General features: G+C 50.3%; 1 protein-coding gene across 1 annotated transcript in view; it reads left to right on the forward strand.

Annotated features, from left to right (window-relative positions):
* Window positions 1–7,567, forward strand: part of ACAD11 (acyl-CoA dehydrogenase family member 11) — a 54,308-nt gene extending 46,741 nt beyond the window's left edge. The window contains exons 17-20 of the mRNA XM_040962860.1: window positions 581–735; window positions 5,216–5,332; window positions 6,023–6,132; window positions 6,889–7,567. Coding sequence (XP_040818794.1) covers window positions 581–735; window positions 5,216–5,332; window positions 6,023–6,132; window positions 6,889–7,003 — 497 coding nt within the window. The 3' untranslated portion in view covers window positions 7,004–7,567. The remainder of the gene's footprint in view (window positions 1–580; window positions 736–5,215; window positions 5,333–6,022; window positions 6,133–6,888) is intronic.
* Window positions 7,568–18,167: the final 10,600 nt, after the last annotated feature.

Consider the following 18,167-nt stretch of genomic DNA (forward strand, 5'->3'; position numbering starts at 1 on the left):
TCTTCTCTTTTGCCAGTTTTTATTGGAAAAGCAGAGTCACAGAGAGAAGCTCTTCCATTTGCTGGTTCACTCCCCAGATAGCCACAAGAGTTGAGCCAATCCGAAGGCAGGAGCCAAGTCTGTTCTGGGTCTCCTACAGAGGTGCAGGGGCCCAAAGCCTTGGGCCATCCTCGGCTCCTCCCAGGCCATAGGCAGGAAGCTAGATGGGAAGTGGAGCAGCCAGGACATGAACCGGTGCCCACATGGTTACCATGCTTGGAAATGGAGGATTAACCAGATGAGCCACTGTGCTGGCCCGGCTTCTGGATTCTAACTGTAGTGACTGTGTCTCACCCACCTCTGTAACCAGTGCAGATGTTATAAAGTAGCTGATGCACAGAGCTACTTCTACAGCCTGAAGGAAGTTCTTGATGAGGTTCTTAAAAGCCTGATTGAGCTCTCATAAATGCACATGAGCCAATACGGCACTGCCCGCCTCTTCCAAGGACGCCGTCTTTATGGAAGGCAATGCTTATTTCCCCAGGATTTGTGCGAATAAAAAGGCCTGGACCATGATCCCGTTCTCCTTTCTCTCTCCCAGGTGAAGGCAAGGGATTTGAAATTTCCCAAGGCCGCCTGGGACCCGGGAGAATCCACCACTGTATGAGGACAGTGGGCTTGGCGGAGCGCGCCCTGCAGATCATGTGTCAGCGGGCAGCCCAGAGGGTGGCCTTCAAGAAGAAGCTCTACGAACATGTAAGGATGCTTGTTTATTCATATCTGTTGTAGTCCAGTACAACACACTAAATGGGAGCAAAAGCACTGCTGGTGGGAGCATCTGGCCCAGCAGGCCAATTGCCGGTTACTTGGCACATTCTTTTTTCCCACAGGCGGGCCTGATCAGGGTCCTGGTGACTCCTCTGCTGGTCCGGTCTCTCCCTGTCACTCTCCCTTCTGAATTAAGAAATCTTTTTTCCTAAGGAGGCAATACATATTAAGAGAGAAAATATTATTTTAGATTTCTTTGGAAAACTTTCCAGGGGACTGGGATTTCCCAGTTACCTTCCCTTCTGATTTCTGAGATAACAAGAAAATTAGCATTTAGTGCTGCTGACATGTTAGTGTAGGTGCAGTCTGGTGACCGAATTGTTTTTGCTGCTAGTCACAAGTGCACGGACACCTTGGAGTGCATCCGTGACACCATCTCACAAAATGTAGGGGCATGTTTTTATCTTACGTTGTCGCAGGCTGTGCTTTCTTTCTTGTGAACTATTCTATATTCAATGTTAGGAAAGCAGTGACTGTTGATACCACTATCAGCATGTGTGTCTTTGCATGTGATTGCTATGCAACAATACTGTTAAGGAAACATGCATTTATTTTATGACACTATCTGAAACTACTTTGTGGGCCATTCCTTTCATCTCTGCCAGATCAAGGTGTCAGCTTCTGATGGGCACTAAGGGAGCAGCTGAGAGAGAAGGGCATTCCATCTACTGATTTGCTCCCCAGGTGGCTGTGGTGTCCAGAGCAGAGCTGCTCCTCCCACATGGGAGACCGCCTGTCGCCTCGCCCTGCCGCAGACAGCTGGACTGGGACGGGAGCAGCCAGGGTAGGCATTAGCACCCATATGGGGCGCTGGGGCTGCAGGCTGAGGATCAACCTGTTATGCCACCCCACCAGCCCCTCCCATTCATTTCTTTTTAAAGACATATCTGTACCTCATTTGAATGAGGGGGAAAGAGAAGAGAGGGTGAAAGAGGACAGGACAGGAGAGGGTGAGAGAGGAGAGGAGAGAATAAGAACCTTCCATCTGCTGTTACGGTTCACTCCTCAAATGGCCACAGCAGCTAAGGCTAGGTCTGGCCAGGAGCAGGGACTCCATTCTGGTCTCCCCAAGTCCTTGAGCCATCACTGCTTCCCCCCCGGGATTCCCATGAGCAGGAAGCTGGACTGGGTACCAAGCTGGAATTAGATTCCAGGCATGATGGGCTGTGGACGCTGTGAGCAGCTTCCCCTTCTGTGCCATAAGCCTGCTCCTCATCCACTTTTCCTAGTTTATTAATAATTCTATAGTACATATTTGAACCGGGGTGGGGATAGATGGTGAGGCCTGCCCTCCTCTCAGCAAGCGTCACTGGCTCTTGACCAGCAGCAGTGATGGATACGGAAGGAGCTGTCAAGAGCTTCTTCGCGGGGGTGCACTGCACCGGAATGCCCTTCCTGCCGCATCACAGGCAAGCCTCAGCTTTCCTCAGTGGAAACTTCTTGCACTTGGCATAGATACAACGATCTGACAGGAGCAGAAGGAAATGTTTGAGCAAGTCATAACTAAAGTCTGGGCCAGCGTTGCTGTGTTCCAGTTTGTGAAAGTAACATTCCATTTCCCTGACTACAGAGACGCCTTCCCGCTGCCTTGCTAAGTTATGCCAGGCTCTAAAAGCAAAAACACTGTCCATCAAGCTCTTAGCGAATGACCTTGGTAGCTCCCTGGGCGTACTTCGTTCTGACCTATCCTGATGCTTCCCAGCGAGTCCAGGGTGTGTTGAGAGTGACTTCAGGACACTGTGCTTGGTTCTCGAGCTGAGAAGTGAAGGCCTTGAGTCTGCTCATGACCTTGTCCAGGCCTCCCACCTGGGGCACAGGAACCCATGTGCTTGAGCCCTGACCTGCTGCCTTCGGGGGTGTGCTAGGCCAGGAGTCGGGGCGCTCTGACGTGGGGTGTGCGCACCACTGAACTACCGGGCCACATCCCCACCCAGATGAGGGGGCATTTTGAATGCTTAGTGGCTAGTATGCAGGACCTGTCTGATTTAGGGGACTGCCCTCAAACACCTGCTATTGAGCAACTGCTCTGTGGAAGGCCGAAGTGGCCTGAAAGGAAAGTTATTGCCTGCTGCACTAACTTACCTTAGCAAATGGTATTTGTCAGTGTGAACAGCAATGTTTAAAACGTGGGCGCCCACAGCTACTTACGAATGCCTGGGAGTGCCTGGTATAGCCCAACTACCAACACAGAAGTCTCGATGTGACTTGCTGGTGGGTGTATGGGGAGCTCTGATTTCCATGTCAAGCCCTTGTACTCGTCACTTCTCCCAGTGCTGATGACTGCCAAGCTGCGGGGTGGCATCAGAACTGAGATGGCACATCGCAGGGTACCAAACGCTTCCAGGCTGGCATGAATCCGTCTTGACGGCCTTTCAAACCAGCACGCACTCTGCGCTCTCATGAACTCCTGGCAACTGCGGTCTCCTCTTGCCAGCGTGCTTCTTTGGGGATGGTCAGGGCCTGTGTCCACAGGGGATCCCTTCGCGTTGCTGTGTGGCTCTGGTATGGCTAGACTGTCACGCTGCTTACTTGTGCAGACATCTGGGACTGTTGTAAAGCGGCTGGAAACATTTGTGTAGGTTTCGTGTGAGCTCCAGTCTTCATTTTCCTGAGGTAAATGCCCAAGAGTGCGATGACTGGGGTATCCGGGAGCGCTTGTTTAAAGAAACTACCACACGCGCTGCTTGCCATTCTCGGCTCTGGGCTGGCTGCGTCTCCAGCGGCTTTGTTGTTGACATTGTCAGATGCTAGCTCTCCTGATGGCTACGACTGTGGCTTCTGTGACTCAGAGAGCCCATCCTGAGCATCCTTCCCTGTGTTCATTTGCCATCTGTGTCCTCAACTCATGCTGTAACTCATGTTTTGGATGAACTGTTTTCTCATAGTGGGAGAGTTCTTTAGATACTTCAGAGGTTATCTTTTGTCAGATCTACAATTTACAAACTTTTCTAAAAAGTGAATGTATGAAATACATAGAGAGGGCCCAGTGCAATAGCTCACTGATCTCCACCTTTCAGCGCTGGTTCGAGTCCCGGCCGCTCCACTTCCCATCAAGCTCCCTGTTTGTGGAAACAGCGGAGGATGGCCCTAAGTCTTGGGACCTTGGAGCCAGGTGAGAGACCCAGAACAAACTCCTAGTTTCAGATGAGCTCAGCTCCAGCCACTGCAGCCACTTGGGGAGTGAACCAGTGGATGGACAACTCTTCTTTAAAAATTCATATGATCTGAAAAAGCAAAGATTTATTTTTATTGGAAGGGCAGATTTAGAGAGAGACGCACACACGGAGAGATTCCATCCACTACTTGCTCCCCAAATAGCACAACAGCCAGAGATGAGCCTGTCCAAAGCTAGAAGCCAGCAGCATCTCCCAGGTCTCTCATGGGGGTACAGGATCCCAAGGAGTCGAACAATCCTCTGCTGCTTTCCCAGGCCACAAGCAGGGACTTGGATGGGAAGTGGAGCAGCTGGGGCAGGAACCAGCCCCCATAGGGGGCCAGTGCCTTGAGATGAAGGATTAGTCAGTTGAGCCAACCTGCTGGCCTCTCCATCTGAACGGCTACGATAGTTGAGGAATGGGCCAGGCTGAAGCTAGGAGCCTGGCACTCCATGTGGGTCTCCCTGCATGCTACAGCCTTGGGCCCGTCTTCTGCTGCCCACCTCCTGGCACATTAACAGGGTGGCTGGATTGAAGAGCAGTAGCTGAGAACTCAGCATAGGTGCCTGTGTGGGATGCTGACATTGTGGCAGGTGGCAGCTTAACCCATAGCACCATCACCCAATCTTAAGATTTACCTAAGTTATGGTGATTGGTGAGGTTTTAGTAAAGGGAGACACAGAGACCTGTGGAACACAGGGGAGTCCAGAAATGGACTCCTAGAAACATGGGCCACCGTTTTTGTAAGTGGAAATGTTACTCTTTCCCAATGGCGTTGTGATCACTGGACATTGTATTATGGTGACATCACTCTGTTACCATCCAAAGAATAAGTTCCCTTTAAGTAAAGGATAGTAACAACCCACCAGGGGGCTGCTGGAGCCTGCCCGCACTGGGATTCTCCTGGGAATGACCCAGTTGGTCTACTGGCAGCTCCACCTCCACACAGCCAAATTTCAGTGGGAGTTTGTGAACACCAATACCTTGGCAATGAGGTGGCAGCTCTTTCTGCCACCTTGACCTTAAAAACATTATTATAGCCCAAATATCTCATTTTTCAAAATAAAATGTTTTCTAACTGTTCTGTACCATTTCACAGGTACATGGCTGGGCTGGTCTCTATCCAGCACGTTATGCCACCCAGTGGAAAGGCTTGGCCTGGCTGCAGTGCTCCCTGCCTCGAGGCTGACTGGCATCCCTGGGGATCTGACAGTGGCTAATCCTCTCCCTGTGTTGCCTTCCGCTCCCAACAGGAGGCGGTGGCTCACTGGATTGCTGAAAGCCGCATTGCCATTGAGGAGATCCGCCTGTTGACTCTGAAAGCCGCCCACTGCGTGGACACCGTAGGCAGTGCCAAAGCCAGGAAGGAGGTGAGGTCCCCGAGACCCCCAAAGGCAGCGCCTTCCCCAGCTTCTAACCATCAGCATTTTGGTCACTGGCTAGTTCAGCCTTCGCTGGGCTGCCCGAGGCGGTGGTTTTTAGACACCTTCCAGCTTTCTGCAGATGCAGCAAGAAATCGGGGGAATCCTAGGCTGTGAGAGCTAAGATGAATTTTAGCTACTGTACCTTTCTCTTTTTGCGAGCCTCAAGGCAGAGTACCTGGCTGTCCTGCCTCGGGCTCCCTTGGGGAGTGACAGGCGACATGCACACGGGGCAGCATTGCAGGCGTTCTGCACTCAGCCTACTCGTGTCCGATTCCTGTGGAATACAGAAAGTCACTGCCATCGCTAGGAAAAGACCAACCCGTGCAGCAAAGCCCCCTGGACTCTATTTTTGTAACTTCTGAACTAGTGTGACTAATTGGCTCTTTCCGGAAATAAGTCATAAATACATGAATATAATCTGACTTTGTGATAGAAGATACTATAAACCTTCTGGGAAGAGGAGTGCGATGCAGCCTGGCGACCTGTCCCTGTCAGCTCCCACCAGTGATCCTGCCCAGGTGTCACGCAGGTGTGGTGAGGGTTCCGTGTCCCTTCACAGAGTGCAGAGCACGCGTGAACCCAGCACGCTGCATGCCGCCTAACAAAGGTGCCTCCCTTCTGTATCTTGCTACACAGATTGCAATGATCAAAGTGGCCGCTCCGCGGGCTGCCTGCAGGATCGTGGACCAGGCCATCCAGGTGTGCGGAGCCGCAGGCGTCTCCCAGGACTACCCTCTGGCCAACATGTGAGTGGGACTTCACTGAGAATATCTGCATTTGATAGGCCTGGAGATAAATCCTCCGGGTCCTCGAGCTAATTGGTGAAAACGAAGTGCGAGATGCTTGCCTCGTGGTGTGCGTGACGTCACGCAGCCAGCTCAGCATGCGGAAACAGCTGCTGTTGCGATCAGTCAGCATTTCTTCTCACTGCGTTAACTTTTAAAAGACAAGACAGGGAGTTGGGGAGAAATCTTTCATCTTCAGGCTCACTGGCCAAATGCTGGAAACGGCCAAGGTGGAGCCAGGTTGGAGCCAGGGTTTGGGAATTTGGGTTTTCCAGAGCCATCAGCAGGGCGTACATTAGCGGGAAGGCAGAATCAAAAACAGAACCAAGACATGAGCACCAGCCCCAATGGTCTTGGTTGCAGGCATCCCAAGCCGTGGCTTATTGCGCCGTGCCACTGCCCACTGCACTGTTAGCACTAGGAGGACCCCACGCTTCCCGTGCACCCCCAGGCAGCAGCGCATGGGTCATCCCCTACGACAGGAACGAACACTGCCCACTCCCCAGACTCATTCACAGTGCTGCCTGCTCTGGCACACTGAGGCTCTTTTCTTGCCCACCAGTTTAGCTCTTTCTTTGGGTTCAAACTGTGCTTACCATGGTTCGCCGTGTTCTTTTTCTTCCCCTGCCCTGGAAGGATGAGTGGACCCGGCCTGGAATCCTGAGGGGTCCCGTTTCTGTTGGGTTCACTGCCAGTCTCTGCTCTGGTTGTTTTCAGGTATGCGCTAACACGAACTCTGCGCTTGGCGGATGGACCCGATGAAGTCCACCTCTCAGCAATTGCAAAAATGGAGCTGCGTGACCAAGCCAGAGGGTTGGCAGCCAGGATGTAGTGAGAGCAGAGTGGGCCTTCTACACGCCTCGCCAGCTCCAACAGCCGCACCTTGTGTTCTGCAGCAGGCTGAACTCGAGGCTAGACACACATTTGTAAAGATTTTAGCAGCAGTGGATTTTACAAATTTCAGCAAGGACAAGGGCTTTCAAGAATTTCGTAGTTAGTCTATTCCTCAAATGGATCAGCATCTATTTAAAACAATTTGTAAAGAGATCAAAGCAGAATTGCAGAGCGAAAGCATAGTCAACAGTGGTCTCGCTTTGTGACTTTTACAAACTCCAGAGATATTTCATCCTTGCTCTGGAAAAGCCAGTGGGACCCCTGCCAGTCTCCCAGGGCTTCAGCACTGTGACTGCTTCCCTGTCACAAGCTGCTTCCTCATTCAGCAGAGATCATTCACGCGGGAGATGTAAATGTAGCTCAGTTTACTAGAAAACACCGCTTACCAAGGGGAACCATGACTCACTGGGTGCTGACGACCAGGTGGACAGTCTGAGCCGGCTGAAGGCCTGCTCCGAGCGCCAGGCGTGTCCGAGTGCCAGGGCTACCAGCTCTGCTCCGTGGAGCGTGCTCCGAGCGCCAGGCGTGTCCGAGCGCCAGGGCTACCAGCTCTGCTCCGTGGAGCGTGCTCCGAGCGCCAGGCGTGTCCGAGCGCCAGGGCTACCAGCTCTGCTCCGTGGAGCGCAGCCACAGAGCATCTGAAATGTGGCTACTGCAACTGAAAAATAATTTTACGTTAAGAATTTTTAATGCATTTAAATATCATTTCACAATTAGAAAACCTTTAAGTATGCTTGGAATAACTTCGACAGTAAATTTTATGAAATCTAAATGCAGAGCAAGTATTTTGGATGAAATCTAACCACTAAAAAGCACATTTTATACTAATCTTTACAACAAAAAAGTGCAAATTAATTTTTTTTGTTCTTGATTATCAGCTAACTGGTATCCTCTTTATAGCAGGTAATAAAATAAATTATGTAAATGCATTTTGTATACTGTCTGAGAATTTGTTCTCCTTTTGCCACCTTATCCACGTGCCTCCCTCGACCACTGTCTCGGCACTCCTGTTTGTCACGCTGTCTGCCTGCCCCTTCCCGCAGCCCTGGTCATCTGAGGTGTCTCATGGCTATTCACGCCCTGTCTTCCCGCTCCCCTCCCCGCAGTACTCACAGTTCCCCACTGTCTCCCGGGTCCCTGGAACCATGCTTGGCACCAGCAGGCACTCAAGGATGATAACGAGCCTGGGTGAGCTTCAGCAGTCAGCAGACTCGAACACAGAACAGGGGCAGGGTCTGGGTCCCACCTGCTGTGCTCAAGAACTGGACCTGAGCTCAAGGGAAGGGTTCGGGCACACAGAGCAGGCCCGAGAGGGGACACCAGTACACGGGCAGTCGGGGGTGGACATGGGGGACGTGCGTCCCTAACGGCCTGGCAGTGTGCACGTTTCCCTCCGGCTGTCTGATCCAGCCTGGCATGCCAGAGGCTGTGACCAGCTCAGGTACAGAGGGAAGTCGGGTGACACCTAAGACAACAAACTCATTTCTGGTGATTGTTAGAATTTTCCAATTAAGTGAGATTCTGGGAATGTCCTTCCTTAATTCAGGGCATGTGGGGTTTATGATCCTGCTGTCTTGTTTTTCTTTCTTATCTTTCCCAGTGCTTCCTTCTCACGGTGGCCCTGTGCTCCCAGCCTTGCTTTTCTCTGCCACTCACCTTCCAAAATACGAGAACAAGATCACATGAAGGCTGATGGTACCAGAATCTTCCAGAAGGCCTTGCATGCAGCCCTGCTTCCTGCTGGTGGGTACTTGTGCCAGGCCAAGGCTAAGGTCATCTGTTAGGGTGCTTGGCTGCAAACCCCAGCAAGAGGCTCCCATGCCAAGAAGCCAGTTGGGCGGGCAGGGGCAGAGCAGGCTGAGAGAGCCTGGGCGCTCTTACGGGGCCAGAGGCAGGAGTCAGGTCTCCCTGGCTGGGACACAGCAGCTGAGCAGGCGACAGCAGGGCTGCCCCGCCATGAGTCTTCCATTTCTCTCCGTCCTGGCTTGGTCAGGCTGACGAGAGCGTGGCTGGCCATGCTCAGGGCACAGCGCTGTCCCAGCTGTCCACGACGGGGGAAGCTCTTCTATGGTGCTTAAGAGAAACAGAACAGTCACTGGAAAAAAGGAAAGGAAATGCAGTTAATTTTAATGTATTTTACTGAACCCAATGCAACCACACCTTGGAAAATTTGCAGTTAAAAAAAAAATTACTGAAGTTATTCTAAACACTTAAAAACTTGCACAAAATGAAACCATTTCTTAATTAAAATTAATAATTCAAGGGCTGGGACAATAGTGCACAAGCTAATCCACCCGTGGCACCTGCATCCCATATGAACTCCAGTTCACGTCCTGGCTGCTCCACCTCTGACATGGCTCCCTGCTCGTGGCCTGAGACAGCACGAGGCCGCGGGGTCCTGCACCCACGTAGCGGAACTGGAGGGGCTCCTGGCTTCGGATTGGTTCAGCACTTGCCATTGCAGCCATTTGGGAAGTGAACCAGTGAATAAAGACCTTTGTCTCTCTTCTTCTCTCTGTAAAATTTGCCTTTCAAATAAAAATAACTAAACCTTTAAAAAACAAAACTTCACTTCCTCAGGTGGGCAGTGGCTGCCGTGCTGGACACTCGGCTCCTCCTCCGGCTCTTCCAGTTACAGAATCACTCAGCGAGGAAGTCGGGCACCTGTTCCTCCGCCTGCCTTTCTGATATCATTAGGAATTGGAATGATGGGCTGATGCTGTGGCCTGTTGTGCTGGCACCCCACATGGGGTGTCATGGTTTATGTCCTGCCAGTCCACTTCTGAGCCAGCTCCTTGCTAATGGCCTGGGAAGGCAGCACAAGATGGTCCAAGTGCTTGGGCCCCTGCCGCACATGTGCGAGACCAGGAAGTCTCCTGGCTTCGGCCTGATCCAGTCCAGGCCCCAGCCACTGTGGCCACCTGGGGAATGAGCTAGCAAGTGGAAAATTTCTCTTTCCCCTCCTCTAACTCTTTTGAATACAGTGAGAATACTTGCAAATTAAGTATCTTACAAGGAATTTACATCCAGAGTAAAGCCAGGAATTCAAGCATTTCAATAAAGCACAAATAATACAATTTTAAAATGGGCACAAGATCTGAATAATGTATTTCTCAGGAGATAGATCAATAACCAACAGGCACAGGAAGGAAGGGATGCCTGAGATGCTTAACTTCGTTGACAATCGCGCAAATACAAATATAAACCAAAGTGGGATGTCCCTCACCCCAGCTAGAATGGCAGTTATTAATTAAAAAGCTAAAGAATACAAAATGTTGACAGTAGGAGGGAAAAGAACAGCCATGACAGGAGACCATGCAGAGCTTACCCAGCACCGTGCACATTTTCAAAGGAAACACCTCAGTGCAACAAAGATCAATACGCTTACCGAAGAGCAGCACACATTGTTACATGCTTACCGAAGCAACCTGCTCTGCCTGTTACATGCTTACTGAAGAGCAACAGGCACTGCCTGTTACAGGCTTACTGAAGCAACACGCTCTGCCTGTTACACACTTACCAAAGAGCAGCACATATCGTTACACGCTTACCGAAGCAACATGCACTGCCTGTTACACACTTACCCAAGCAACCCGCTCTGCCTGTTACACACTTACTGAAGAGCAACACGCACTGCCTGTGTTACACGCTTGCCAAAGGGCAACAGGCACTGCCTGTGTTACACGCTTACTGAAGAGCAACACCACAACAAAGATCTGAAATCAACCTAATGTCCACCAGTTGATGAATGGATTAAAATATATGACAGATAAATATATTCTCATAAAATATATGAGAGTACAATCTGATTGTGAAGGCCAAAACGTGGTCACTGTGATAAGGATGAACCTAGAGGGCCAGAGAAACACACCCCGCATGACCTCGTGTGGAGGCTCGGAGGAGTGGCCACCACTGAGCCGGGGGAGGCCCGGCAACGGGCGTCACATTGTAAGTGGACAGGGCACACGCCAGTGTTCTGCTGCAGAGGGGATTCCAAGCCAGCTCAAGGAAGTTTCTGAATGCTCTCACTGCACAGATACGGGATGAGGTGATGGATACGCTAATTACTGACGGGGTCTGTGATGAACAGTGAGTATGTGGGCACTGTGAAACTAAGAGATACATTTACTTTGATGCACAAAACTGAAAGATCCATGCATAATTTAAAAATTATATATTTTGATGAACTTTCTTTACTATGTGTGGCAAACTATCAGACTGTAGCACAGAAATATGTCCATGAACTGAGACGGGTGTTTGGCCTGGGAGCTAAGACGCAGGCTACCCACCTGCCACATCAGGGTGCAGTGACGCCAACACTCGCTTCCTGCTAACATGAATGCTGGAAGGTGGCGTGGACGGTCCTAGGAGCTGGGTCCATGCTTCTCATCGAAGAGACTGGGACAGAATTCTGGGCAGACAGCAGCGCCCTAGGCCCACTGCCCACCTGGGCAGTGACCCAGCAAGTAAGCCCTTTCAGGAGACAAAAGAGAAGCACAATAATTATCTTTGAATTAGGAACAGATTAGAATGGATGCTTCTACATGGCAATGAACTAAGGGCACACAGTGGTTTTACATTTCTTTTTTAAAGATTTATTTTTATTGCAAAGTCAGATATACAGAGAGGAGGAGAGTCAGAGAGGAAAATCCTCCCTTCGATGATTCACTCCCCCAAGTGACCGCAAGGGCTGGTGTTGCACACCGACCTGAAGCCAGGAGCCAGGAGACTCTTGCAGGTCTCCCACGTGGATGCAGAGTCCCAAGGCTCTGGGCCGTTCTCACCTGCTTTCCCAGGCCACAAGCAGGGAGCTGGATGGAAAGTGGAGTAGCTGGGATTAGAACCGGCACCCATATGGGATCCCGGCGTATTCAAAGCAAGGACTTTTAGCTGCTAGGCTATCGTGCCGGGCCCACATTTCTTACACTTTTGTCCAGCAATAGAAAAAGAAAAAAACTGTAGTCCATTTGTTATACTTAAAAGCAAAGCAAACTGGTGTTGTGGCATAGCACGTCAAACCACCACCTGTGATACAGCCATCCTATCGTGGGTGCCAGTTTATGTCCTGGCTGCTCCACTTCCATTTCAGCTCCCCATTAATAGGCTGGGAAGAACGGCAGAAGGCAGCCCCAGTGCTTGGGGCCCTGCACCCACCAGGTGGAAGATCTGGAAGAACCCCCTGGTACCTGGCTTAGCTTGGCCCAATGAGACCATTACAGACATCCTGTGCAAAAACCAGTGGACGGAACACCGTCTCTTCCTCTTTTTCTGTAACTTTCAAATTAATAAACCCTGAAAAAGATCTGCATGATCAGGAATTGCTAAGCCTTTCTTCTTAACAGAGATCCTGTTTTAGCTACAACTCCAAAGGTCATTTGAGAGAAAACTGGCAACTGCCCACAGTGGTTGCGGTTTCCAAGTGGACAGAGTCTGGCTCCCACACAGACGCTGATGTTTCTGAATGTAATCTCCTCCAACCGCACGGCTGACTGGGGAGCCAAGGAGCCCTCCCTATTCAGGGACGTTATGCTCATTTTGTCACGGGAAGTGCGGAAGACATTTTTTATAAATTTGAAAGCCTTAATCATTTTAACTCCATCTTACTCATGAAGTTCTGGCTTTAGAAGAACCTGTCCCCAAGCCTTCCCTGCTGCCTTCCATTCAGCCGGGCTCATCACAAACAGCCCCCCGGCCTCAGAAAAGCCAAGGGAGCCTCTGTGACCACGAGCTGGGGGCTGTCCAGGCTCCCCCCTGGAGTGTGTCCCGGCTGTCCAGTGCTGCAGAGCAAGGGGCCCCTTCACAGCCTGTTCTCCCTGTGGTCCCGGCTGCCCAGTGCTGCAGAGCAAGGGGCCCCTTCACAGCCTGTTCTCCCTGTGGTCCCGGCTGCCCAGTGCTGCAGAGCAAGGGGCCCCTTCACAGCCTGTTCTCCCTGTGGTCCCGGCTGCCCAGTGCTGCAGGGCAAGGGGCCCCTTCACAGCCTGTTCTCCCTGTGGTCCCGGCTGTGGCTCTCAGGCTGAGAAGTACACACTCGGCAGCCTCCTCTGACCTGCTCTTTTGGTCAGGATTAGTGTGGAAACCCTTAATGCAGTTGAAGTGTTTCTGTAAGAAGTCTTCCTCCAGTCAGACAGGACAGCTGGACTAGCTTAATCCTAAAGCAATAAATAATTGCAAATCCATAATTGTTGTGATTTTTACAGGCCAAAGATTATGTTCTTGTTCTACTTTCAACCTTTCTTGTGCTGTGCAAAGTTGGAGCTCCCCTGAAAAATGAAAAAGCAAAAACCAAAAAACCAAAAAACCTGGAAGAAGCGAAGCTGCAGCCCCTTGAAGGCGTACCAGGTTGCCAGACATGCAGCATGAACGCCAAGGGACTTGAAGTGTTTCTTTCCGTTCCCATTCAGTGGCCCTTCCGCTGACAAGCGATTCTGTGTAAACTGCCGTCTTGTGTGTAACTGAGGGGAACGCTGCCCAGGACAACTGGATGGAAAGAACCCCGGGCGTGCTCCTGACCTGCTCGGGCCCTCCGTGATGGGGAGTTTGGGAAGAGGAGAGAGAGGAAGGGATCTTGTGTCCAGGTCTTTATCCAAGTCATCCAGCTGACAACGTTCTGACCCTAAATAATCCCCACACGGGCAGTGGTTGGTACACTGCACACAGATGAGACAATGAACCTCTGACAGAAGACTCTTCACGGCCAAACAGCTGTTCCAGCAACTCAACGACTCCCTCTCAAATACACACATGCTCACTGCAAAGACTACCCTTTGCTGTCTATCATGTACTTTGGTTTGTCTGACTGCTCTGGTCCGTTGACCCTTTGTTGGCAGTGCGTACACTGCACCACAGTTAACATTCTAGGTAAGACTGTCCCCCCTACTGAATGTGGAGGGCCCCCTGCTGGACAGCCACTCCCACCGGAGAGCCTGAGCTGGGATGAGGACCAGACCAGACCAGGCAGGATTGCAACACCTGTGGGCCTCGGGTGAGCTAGATCAGGGAAAAGCCAGGCTGGGCTGATTGTTCTTACTGGTGCAAGTATAAATTAGAGTGGGTGAAGGTTGGTTGGGCTTTGCCGCAGCATCAGCTGGCAAAGGCTGGCACTGGGGGCTAATTCTTTCAAGCTCAACTCAAGAACCACCTGGAGAGTGCATAATCCAAGAGTGGTAGTGGCCTAGGAGGGAAACAGTAGGTGCCTCCCTCTTGGGTTACTACTAACACTGGAGAGCATGAAAACCAGGATTGGGGCAGGGGGGGCTAGACAGAACAGCACCCGCCAGTATGTGTGGAGGCTGGATAATAGGGTAGGTTGGGTTGAACTAGGCTTCAATGCCCATTGACATGCACGAGAGCTAAATGGGATGTGGGACAGACTGGACAAGTCTGTGGTACATACTGGCAAGCATGGGAACCAGGGTAGGGGGCAGCGCTGGTGGGGGTTATGGGGAATTGCTCCGACCAGGCTGCAGCTCCCACTGGTTTGCCTGAGGGCCATGTATGAAGTGGGCAGGATCGGGCTGGACTACAACACCCATCTGTTCACGTGCAAGACAGGACTAGAAGCAGAACTGACCCAGCAATTGAAACGACCAGCATGTGCAGAAGCTGACTGCGACAATGGACTGTGCCGGACCCTGTACTGGCAAGCACACACAAGAATCAGGTCTGGGGTCACCTCGGATGAAGTTTCTCTGGGGATCCCTCCAACTGAACTGCTGATCTCAGAATCGCAACCATGAAGAGACTATGCCAGCCAGTGGATTCTGAAGAGAGTTTATCTTGCTTGGAGTGGCAAGACTGGCAGCAATTCAGAACTGTTGAACTCTCAAAACTGCATGAGCAGGACCCTTGGAGAGCATGCCCCACATCAGGGACCTGGGATGGGTGGGAGGCTGGGTGGGGCCTTTCCCTTTATCTCTTTCCTTACCCGGACACAGGAAAAAAAAAATATTACTGTGGAAACAATGGTCTTATCCACTTTCCTGTAGCTCTTGACCCTTTGTGCCTTAATCAACTATGTAAAGATTACCAAAATAAAAATAATTTTTTTTTCTCCTACCAAATTCATATACACAGCTCCTGTTTTTTCAATCTCTCAATACAAGCATGTTGGCATTCGAATGTTGCAAGTACCAGTTGGACTCTGACCCCGTCATATGTGCTGGCTGTTTCGCAGCTGGATTCTTGTGAAACTCTTACTTCAGGTACAGAAGCCTCCATCCCCATCTCGCCATCAATGTGACCTTCTTCAGCACTTCGCTCTTGCAGCCCACTCTTGCCTGCAAAGGCCACAGTGCCAGCTACAGCCTTTTCTTTTCCCATCATTTGGAGAAGCTCGTCTCCCTTTCTCGGATGTACCTGCTTTGGGACAGAGCATCTTCCACAAGGGCTGTGAGGGTCAACTGCAGACTCTCCCAGGCTGTGGGAAATGCCTTGATTCTGCCCCTTCTGTAATCAACACTCCGGCTGAATGAAGACCACTGGGTTGGGACTTTTTTTAAAAAACACCATCTCCTAACTTTGTGCTATTTAGCAATCCAGTGCTAGCTATCTGACATGTATTTTTAAAATAAACAGTTATTTGTCAAAAAGGCAGAGTGACAGAACCTTCTATATGCTAAATCAACTTCCCAAACAGTGAAACGGTCAGGGCTGATCCAGGATAAAACCATGTGGGTCTCGGCTGTGGGGGGCAGGTGCCTGACCCTGCATGCATCATGGGAACCACTGGAAGCACCCAAGTGGAGACTCGACACTCACTCTGATATGGTACAGGATATGATGTTTGCTGTATCACACAGCAGCTCTTGATTTTTGTCCTTAAGAAATATTCTCTTCATCAGTAAGTGGGGGAGAGGATATAGGGAGTGGAGGGGAGAATCCCAGGACTTATGCAACTGTATCATAAAGCAATAACAAAAAAAAGTTCTTCCCTCCCCCATCAGGTATTTAATCTTCCGAGATCAGACGAGATCGGGCGCGTTCAGGGTGGTATGGCCGTAGACAGGTATTTAATCTTAAAGTTAATAGCATATGTCGCAAACCCAAAAAAAGGACATTTTCCTCTTTTTCTCTCTACTCCCTGAGGCTCCTGGGCTCTAACCGTCCCCACATTGTAAACTTTTACAACAAGTGCATTTGTAAGGACTTAACTGCCAACCACTGAGCTGGATACATTATGAATGTTCTGGATTTGGAAAATTTTCTCTTACGCCTCTTTCATGGGTGGCAGGGACATAGCCCATGTCTGGGGTCACTCCCTAGATGCCTGCACAATAGCCATGCCTGTGCTTTTCAGTTCTGTTTTCATTGCTTTGTAACAACTGTTCAGAACTGGCTTTAGTTCTCTGAAACACACACTTTGCCCAACTGGCACCCTATTTTTTGTGGATCCAATATTTACCTTTCCTGCTGTGACCTCCTCCCTCCACCGTCTCTCCACGCTGCTCTCTGAAGTTTGTCCTCGTTTGGCCTCCCATGCTGCTGCTTCCAAGCCTAGAGGAATGCACCTGTCAGCGAGGCCCGACCTCGTTTTTCCATCACCCCGAGCTGCTCCAGGAAAGTCCCCGTCACAGGAAGGGCGCAGCATCACCCAGCTCAGCACTCAGTGATAAATCCACCTGCTCTGAACTCCAGAGCTGCTTACTCTCAACTTATCCTGACCAGTTTTAGACTAACAAGACTGACTCAGGCCAACTTTCTGCCATGAAAGCCAGGAATTATATTCCATTTCCTGCCATGGAAGACTGAGACATCTGACAGATGTAAACCAAGGGTTGTTTGAGTCATGTAAAATATTAAGCTAGGAGACTAGTGGTTTGGACTTACGTTCTAATTGAAGCAACTTTCCTGAATTTATATACAACTAAATATTTGTACAATTATTTCCATATGGTGTTCCCTTTTGAAGACAAGTGACTCATTCCTTCACAGACTCAAGCTACATCTTCATAAACTTTTCCCTGAAATGCAGAGCTTGAGGGAACCGGGTTCTTGTTTTTCTGCAGAGGGGTCAGGAAAGCAGACAAACATTCTTTGCAGAGGTTAGAGACTGCCCCTGCACAGTAACCCTTTACATATATTTGTTATTTCAACCACCCACTTTTACGATGATAAGAAATATGTGTAATTGAAACATTGTATTAACAGTACTGGAGACTTCCTCTTCTTCAACAAGGTTGTTTCCTTAAACTGGAGATTTGTAAAAATAACAGCAATGTGCACATGCTTTTTCATAAGCTTGATGGCAAAACAACCATTTAGAAATGGCCATCCAACTTCCTCTACTCAGGAAGTCAGGGCCCTGGACCCGAGCAGCCTGGTCTCCCTGAATCTGGACAGTCATGCTGCACACCGAAACCCTCTGCTTTACAGAGTTCCTGACCTGACCAAGCAAACACATTATGGAAGAAACTGAGTCCCAAGGCCGGAAGCTTAAGAACAGGTGCCACTCTGAAACCCATCCCTGAATTTCCCTTTCCCATTGCCTCGCCAACCCTCTCTGTCAACAACATACTGACCCACTGCCTCCTCCTGGACGAGAGCTGGACACTCCTTGCTTCCTTACATCCCCAACGCCGAGTCCAGGTTAGCCTTCCCGACAGCCTCGCACCCGTCATCTTCCTTCCCTGCCTGACGACTTAGGCAAACGGCTTCATGTTCCAGTCCAGATGAAGCCTCCGCTCTACACAATGAGCCCTTCCTCCCAGTCACACAGACTCGCTGCTGTCCTGGGACGGCGGCTCAGTGCCGCGGAGAAGGCTACAGCCCCGTGTTCTCCACCTGCAAGACAGTAATCACAACAGGACCACGCCAAGGATTGGGTGAGGTTATAGATATTTGGCCTAAGACTGGCTGGTTATTATTGGCATTTAAACATCAATGATGGTAGATTAAGTGGGCCCTTAAATATAAAAATGCACAGTATTTATATTCTTTTAGTATTTGTGGCATTCAGCTTCTCATTCGAACAGTAAACTAGCCGAAGCAACAGACTTTCATAACAGGAAAGATTTATTAAACTCACAGTTCTGAAGATTCAGTTCCAGTTTGGGCAGTCCCACTGGTTTGGCCTCGGGGTGAGGGTGTTGCTGCTGGCAGCGTCC

Source organism: Ochotona curzoniae, unplaced genomic scaffold (genome assembly GCF_017591425.1).
Source record: "Ochotona curzoniae isolate NIBS_2020 unplaced genomic scaffold, NIBS_Ocur_1.0 contig_1302, whole genome shotgun sequence".
Taxonomy (NCBI): domain Eukaryota; kingdom Metazoa; phylum Chordata; class Mammalia; order Lagomorpha; family Ochotonidae; genus Ochotona; species Ochotona curzoniae.